This window comes from Schistocerca nitens, chromosome 8 (assembly GCF_023898315.1).
Source record: "Schistocerca nitens isolate TAMUIC-IGC-003100 chromosome 8, iqSchNite1.1, whole genome shotgun sequence".
In the NCBI taxonomy this organism is placed as follows: domain Eukaryota; kingdom Metazoa; phylum Arthropoda; class Insecta; order Orthoptera; family Acrididae; genus Schistocerca; species Schistocerca nitens.
Window position 1 is genome coordinate 237,382,006 of NC_064621.1, and position 8,242 is coordinate 237,390,247.

At 42.0% G+C, this 8,242-nt stretch overlaps 1 protein-coding gene across 1 annotated transcript in view; it reads left to right on the top strand.

The window, feature by feature from the left end:
• Positions 1-7,498, top strand: part of LOC126198926 (NADH dehydrogenase [ubiquinone] 1 alpha subcomplex subunit 9, mitochondrial) — a 30,814-nt gene extending 23,316 nt beyond the window's left edge. The window contains exons 6-7 of the mRNA XM_049935562.1: positions 6,638-6,824; positions 6,913-7,498. Coding sequence (XP_049791519.1) covers positions 6,638-6,824; positions 6,913-7,092 — 367 coding nt within the window. The 3' untranslated portion in view covers positions 7,093-7,498. The remainder of the gene's footprint in view (positions 1-6,637; positions 6,825-6,912) is intronic.
• The last annotated feature ends 744 nt before the right edge of the window (positions 7,499-8,242 follow it).

The window sequence follows — 8,242 nt, forward strand, 5'->3', positions numbered from 1 at the left end:
AGTCAGCAGTCATTCCACTTCACCATTTTTCAAGACAGTTGACACCACGTGACTACTCATATTTTCAAAACATAATTTTGAAATTCGCAAAAAGTTACCCATTTTTATAGTTTATTAAAAAAAAAAAAAAAAAAAAAGCTCGGAAGTGTGTATGTATTAATCGTGTCTCATAGTACTTGGAACAAAGTATTTAGTCAAAATTCAGATCTGTCGCTTTTGGTTTCTTTATTACAATTTTTCAATTTTCCCTTTCATTGTGATATTTTCACAAATACTCTCAGTTAGAGAGGTGTGTAGCATTTTAACAAATCATCAGAAAATCAAAATATTGTAGTTTTGGAGAGGTATCCTGTGGAGTGGAACTTCAACACACATTTTTTTCAGCAAACATTCACTCTTGGTCTGTATGATTTGAGATGGAATCACCCACCAGTTAAAATAACTTCTGGTAATTTACTAACACTGGTACAATCTAAAAGTCACACAAGTCAATAAAAATACAACATGAGAAACATTACAATGTGGTAAATATTTGTTTAATGTAACATTAGCTAAGAACAAAAGAGTGAGAACTGTATATGAAATGCACTATTGCTAGTACAAGATCGGTCTGTTAGAGCTTTGATGAGTGATGAACAGAATAAGTACAGGGTGCACATAATTAAAACACTGCTCAGAATAATGTCAAATTTGAACAGCATATTATTGACACAAGGGGAAATGTTATGGAACGCAACAGCTTAAATGAAAATTTGACAAACATGTGGAACTATAAGTGTCAGAATATGCGCATCACAGATGCACAGCGCACAGCTGTTCCTCAGTTTGCGTCCAAGACCTCCAACATGTCTGTCTCCGTGAAGGATTGCGTGCTGCTGGTAAAGTTATTTTACAAGAAGAATGAATGTGTGTTAGTAGCCCTGCAGAAGTTTCGGACACTCAGTGGTATGAAAAAAGGCATTGATCCAAGATGTGATAAGGTTCTGGAGAAACTGATTACAAAATTCAAAAAGACAGGTTGTCGTGAAATGCAATGTGGCGGAGGAAGGAAAGCAGTCACTCTATCATCTGTCGAAGATGTTTACACAGTATTGCAGGATGGGTGAAGTAGTGGTGTGTAAATATGCAGTGCACAAGGAATTGCCAGAACATTGGACATACCTGCTAGCACAGTGTGTAAAATTGTACAAAACATCCTGCAGTGTTATCCAAACAAAATCACGCATGTTCAGGAGTTGCTTACTGCAGACCTGCCAGCAAGACAAACGTTCAGTCTGGACTTCACGCGGAAATGGATAATGAATAGCTGTAAATTATTTTATGGACAGATGAAGCCCATTTCCATCTCTGAGGCTGTGTCAGTTCACAGAATTGCAGAATAGGGCAATGGAAAATCTTCACACACATCAACAAGTACCACTTCATTCTGCAAAGGTGACTGTATGGTGCCGGTTGATGACATCGTTTATCATAGGGCTGTATTTTTTCATGGAGACAAGTCCTGTAGGTCCTTTACTTGTACTGTCACTGGTAAACTCTGTGAGAGTCCTTTGCGCAGCAATGTCATTCCAACGCTTAAACAGCAAGGATGTGTGTGGGTAGGATCGTTTTTATGCAAGATGACACTCCTCTGGACATTGCTCAGCCAGTGAAGCAGCTGCTGCAGAAGCATTTCGAAAATGCTAGAATTATCAGTTGTCATTTCCTTACAGCCTGGTTATTCAAATCACCTGATTTTAATCCATATGACTTCTGGCTGTGGTTTTATCTAAAAGATCAGTGGATCTCTTTATACAGTGGTTTGAAACTGGAACTTCGCTGGCCGCAGTGGTCTCGCGGTTCTAGGCGCGCAGTCCAGAACCGTGCGACTGCTACGGTCGCAGGTTTGAATCCTGCCTCGGGCATGGATGTGTGTGATGTCCTTAGGTTAGTTAGGTTTAAGTAGTTCTAAGTTCTAGGGGACTGATGACCACAGCAGTTGAGTCCCATAGTGCTCAGAGCCATTTGAACCATTTTTTGAAACTGGAACTTCAATTATGAACACCCTGTGTCATGTTTATTATATGAGATGACACAAAACTGTGGATATTAGTGTGAAAACTACTAAATGTTATGCTTATATTTCCTCAAGCATTGAAGTAAAGTATCAGTTGAAATACATAGTAATGACTGTAATAATTTTGAATATTGGCAAAAATATTCTGAAGCCGTAACTTTCTAGTGAAGTGGTTCCATATCACATGTAAGAAAAGTATGGTGTAGAAAGATCTGAGAGCTGTGTATGAGGGGAAGAAAGCAACCCTAAGTGGATTGGAGAGTGTCTAACTCTGCTTCTAACCTCATTAAAAATATTAGAGCATCAAATGGCGCATATACATCATGGTACTAAATGTGACTTATCTAAAGCCTACTTGCCTTCACCTACCACACAAAACATTTCTCACACTATTTTAAGTGCATTATCCATTGCAGTTGTTATTTTCTTTATGCACAAGTGCAGGGTGTGTCACAATTAATGGCATAAACATATACAGGTGAAGATACACAATATTAAATGCAAAAAAGTCTCAGTATTTTTGAGTATACTGAAATTGTTTCTTGTGAATGTCTTCTTTTTCCTTCAGTAATATCTTCCCATTTATTATTTTACAGTCTAATTTCTAAAATGGTGATATATCTAAAAACAAAGATGATGTACTTACCAAACGAAAGCGCTGGCAGGTCGATAGACACACAAACAAACACAAACACAAAATTCAAGCTTTCGCAACAAACTGTTGCCTCATCAGGAAAGAGGGAAGGAGAGGGAAAGACGAAAGGATGTGGGTTTTAAGGGAGAGGGTAAGGAGTCATTCCAATCCCGGGAGCGGAAAGACTTACCTTAGGGGGAAAAAAGGACGGATATACACTCGCGCGCACACACACACACACATATCCATCCACACATATCCATCCACACATATACAGACACAAGCAGACATCTCACAAGCAGACATATTTAAAGACAAAGAGTTTGGGCAGAGATGTCAGTTGAGGCGGAAGTGAAGAGGCAAAGATGATGTTGAATGACAGGTGAGGTATGAGTGGCAGCAACTTGAAATTAGCGGAGATTGAGGCCTGGTGGGTAACGGGAAGAGAGGATATATTGAAGAGCAAGCTCCCATCTCCGGAGTTCGGATAGGTTGGTGTTGGTGGGAAGTATCCAGATAACCCGGACGATGTAACACTGTGCCAAGATGTGCTGGCCGTGCACCAAGGCATGTTTAGCCACAGGGTGATCCTCATTACCAACAAACACTGTCTGCCTGTGTCCATTCATGCGAATGGACAGTTTGTTGCTGGTCATTCCCACATAGAATGCATCACAGTGTAGGCAGGTCAGTAGGTAAATCACGTGGGTGCTTTCACATGTGGCTCTGCCTTTGATCGTGTACACCTTCCGGGTTACAGGACTGGAGTAGGTAGTGGTGGGAGGGTGCATGGGACAGGTTTTACACCGGGGGCGGTTACAAGGATAGGAGCCAGAGGGTAGGGAAGGTGATTTGGGGATTTCATAGGGATGAACTAACAGGTTACGAAGGTTAGGTGGATGGCGGAAAGACACTCTTGGTGGAGTGGGGAGGATTTCATGAAGGATGGATCTCATTTCAGGGCAGGATTTGAGGAAGTCGTATCCCTGCTGGAGAGCCACATTCAGAGTCTGGTCCAGTCCCGGAAAGTATCCTGTCACAAGTGGGGCACTTTTGTGGTTCTTCTGTGGGGGATTCTGGGTTCGAGGGGATGAGGAAGTGGCTCTGGTTATTTGCTTCTGTACCAGGTCTGGAGGGTAGTTGCGAGATGCGAAAGCTGTTGTCAGGTTGTTGGTGTAATGGTTCAGGGATTCCGGACTGGAGCAGATTCGTTTGCCACGAAGACCTACGCTGTAGGGAAGGGAGCGTTTGTATCTCTGCCTACGTAGATCAACACCTTCAACCCATTACATGCATTCTCCCATCCTTCATCAAAGACACCAACCACTTTCTCGAACGCCTAGAATCCTTACCCAATCTGTTACCCCCGGAAACCATCCTTGTAACCATTGATGCCACTTCCTTATACACAAATATTCCGCACGTCCAGGGCCTCGCTGCGATGGAGCATTTCCTTTCACGCCAATCACCTGCCACCCTACCTAAAACCTCTTTCCTCATCACCTTAGCCAGCTTCATCCTGACCCACACCTTCTTCACTTTTGAAGGCCAGACATACCAACAATTAAAGGGAACAGCCATGGGTACCAGGTTGGCCCCCTCGTACGCCAACCTATTCATGGGTCGCTTAGAGGAAGCCTTCTTGGTTACCCAGGCCTGCCAACCCAAAGTTTGGTACAGATTTATTGATGACATCTTCATGATCTGGACTCACAGTGAAGAATAACTCCAGAATTTCCTCTCCAACCTCAACTCCTTTGGTTCCATCAGATTCACCTGGTCCTACTCCAAATCCCATGCCACTTTCCTTGACGTTGACCTCCACCTGTCCAATAGCCGGCTTCACACGTCCGTCCACATCAAACCCACCAACAAGCAACAGTACCTCCATTATGACAGCTGCCACCCATTCCACATCAAACGGTCCCTTCCCTACAGCGTAGGTCTTCGTGGCAAACGAATCTGCTCCAGTCCGGAATCCCTGAACCATTAAACCAACAACCTGACAACAGCTTTCGCATCTCGCAACTACCCTCTCGACCTGGTTCAGAAGCAAATAATTAGAGCCAATTCCTCATCCCCTCGAACCCAGAATCCCCCATAGAAGAACCACAAAAGTGCCCCACTTGTGACAGGATACTTTCCGGGACTGGACCAGACTCTGAATGTGGCTCTCCAGCAGGGATACGACTTCCTCAAATCCTGCCCTGAAATGAGATCCATCCTTCATGAAATCCTCCCCACTCCACCAAGAGTGTCTTTCCGCCATCCACCTAACCTTCGTAACCTGTTAGTTCATCCCTATGAAATCCCCAAACCACCTTCCCTACCCTCTGGCTCCTATCCTTGTAACCGCCCCCGGTGTAAAACCTGTCCCATGCACCCTCCCACCACCAGCTACTCCAGTCCTGTAACCCGGAAGGTGTACACGATCAAAGGCAGAGCCACATGTGAAAGCACCCACGTGATTTACCTACTGACCTGCCTACACTGTGATGCATTCTATGTGGGAATGACCAGCAACAAACTGTCCATTCGCATGAATGGACACAGGCAGACAGTGTTTGTTGGTAATGAGGATCACCCTGTGGCTAAACATGCCTTGGTGCATGGCCAGCACATCTTGGCACAGTGTTACACTGTCCGGGTTATCTGGATACTTCCCACCAACACCAACCTATCCGAACTCCGGAGATGGGAGCTTGCTCTTCAATATATCCTCTCTTCCCGTTACCCACCAGGCCTCAATCTCCGCTAATTTCAAGTTGCTGCCACTCATACCTCACGTGTCATTCAACATCATCTTTGCCTCTTCACTTCCGCCTCAACTGACATCTCTGCCCAAACTCTTTGTCTTTAAATATGTCTGCTTGTGAGACGTCTGCTTGTGTCTGTATATGTGTGGATGGATATGTGTGTGTGCGCGAGTGTATATCCGTCCTTTTTTCCCCCTAAGGTAAGTCTTTCCGCTCTCGGGATTGGAATGACTCCTTACCCTCTCCCTTAAAACCCACATCCTTTCGTCTTTCCCTCTCCTTCCCTCTTTCCTGATGAGGCAACAGTTTGTTGCGAAAGCTTGAATTTTGTGTTTGTGTTTGTTTGTGTGTCTATCGACCTGCCAGCGCTTTTGTTTGGTAAGTCACATCATCTTTGTTTTTTAGATATATTTTTCCCACGTGGAATGTTTCCCTCTATTATATTGATATCACTAAAATGGTGATAGTCATTCATAAAGTAGCTGCCTGAAATTTTATGTTCTCTTTTAAAACTGGAAGCAATGTTCTCACAATGAGCACTCACCATTAATTCTAGATTAATCATGTATTCTTGATGGAAAGACACATTTATTCAAATCACCCATTCGGTTTTTATGTTTCCTTAAACATTTTTTATTTGCTGTGATAAATGAGCCAGCTGCCATATTGACCTGTAGCTCTCGTGTGCAACACAATTGAAGCTACTCGAAGAACATCTGTAGTTAGTGTCGGCAACATTCAACTGAATGGTTTTTAAATTAGTAAGCTGGTTAAGACCAGTCATGTTCTTCATGAATCTGTAAACTTTTTACAAATTTTCACAGCTCTGCCAGTGCACAATTTACTTACACCTACTTTCATCAGTGAATAAAGTGTTCACAATTCTGTTAGTATTTCCTGAGTTGGAGTCTAACTATGAGAATACAGAGATTGTCCCTGTAGATCTGAACCTGCTCCTTCTCTCACAGTCAAAACCAGCATATATTTACTGTGAATGCTACTATAGCAAGTGCAAGGTAATAGAAATATTATGTTAAAGTGTTCTGAAAAATGGAAGAAATCAACTGCATGTTGTTGGTTCTTTTACATGTGTGTGTATTTTATTGCTTAGTTATTAAGTCAAGTAGCAATACGCTGATGCCAGGGATAAAAGTACATATTGTGAGAGAGATTTTTCTTGTCTCTTTACAGTCCAAAACGCTATTTGCTGTCGGAGCTGGTGGACTGGTTTCATCGTGTAATGCGACGCGATGAAGAGTGGGGCTACTGGCGATATGATATGCGATATGATCCCCTGTTTTCATTGAGAGTAACTTTAACAGAAATGTTGTGTCCTAGTTGGCCTGTGGGGTATCTGCATTGGGAGGGTATTGAAAAGGTGAGTTGTGATTCCATGTTTGTACATGCCCTTTGCTGATCATCCATGTTGAGATTTTCTTCTGAACTGTTTTTCTTTTCTCCCCTAGGAGCATACAACGGATATTTTGGAGTGTGGGGTTCCCACTTTAGAGGATTTGGGTGTTACACTGACACACATGGAAGATCAAGTTCCATGGGAGTTAAGACCTTTCAGAGCTGGAGCTTACTACCATGAAGAATTGGGTGAATTTGCCCCTCCTGCTCCTCCAAATTCTATACCTGTGTAGTGCTCTGCCAGAACAACTTTGAACAGCATTTAGACTGTACCTAGTTCTAATTTTGTAAATTATTTTTGGTCCTTCTGATTGGAGCCATGGTATTTAACACGTCGTGTGCATTTGATTTTTCACTTTGAATTTTCCTGGAAAATCTACAAAAGTTTCTTCCAAAATCTAGTTTTGATTCCACAATATAATAATCTTATGTCAATGTTGTGATATGAAATGATAAATACAAAATGGTGTATATAGTAATAACACGTATTTTGATCCCAAAGAGACTGAGTTTTGTTAAGTAGTGACAAGAATTGCATTAGCTTGCTTGGCATGCCATATTTCACTTGGCATTTTGAACAATGAACAAGGACAAGATAAAAAACTCTATAAAAATAAATTTTCTGTTACTTTGAAGAAATCACTGGTTGAGAAAAAAGTGCATACCATATTTACCTGGTTATGTGACAGTTTTTTCCCCAGATTTGTCATTCAGAATGTACAGGATCATCACAAATTTGCAGATTAAGCTTTATTTACAAAGGTCAGCACTTTTATTTCTGCAATAGCTGAATAAAGCATCCCTGTTACATTCACAGATTAAGCTTTGGTAGTTGATGTCATGCACAGATTTAAATTGGCGATTTCAGATTGTGGAGCAAAGGAAACAGCTGATCCTAGCACTAGTACAAAGACAGTGAGCGGAGTTGCCGGTGAGTAATAAACTAAGTCATGTTGACAGCTGTAGAAATATTTTTCTGTCCTGTGCTTTTTATGAACATCTACCATGCTTTAACAGCTGTTCACCTGAATCCAGAAGTAATCAGAATTGAACTGGTGTTACAAATGGACATATACTCAACAACAGCATACAATTCTACAGGTGACAAATTCTTATGTAAATAAACTTGCACAGAACACTTGATACATGGTTCAACAAACAAAACATGAGGTTCAACAATATCACTAAGGCTGCTGCCACCCCACATCTCTGTTGATTTTCAGTGTTGCCTCAGCAGCCAGACTGTGGTCATATGTGTAAGTGAAGCATTGCTGGCAGTTACAGTGGAGCAGGTATAGTAAGTCACAAGGACACACTGATAGTGGCACTGATCCACATATCAGTATTGGAACTAATAACTATAACTCATGTGTTGCTGACTGG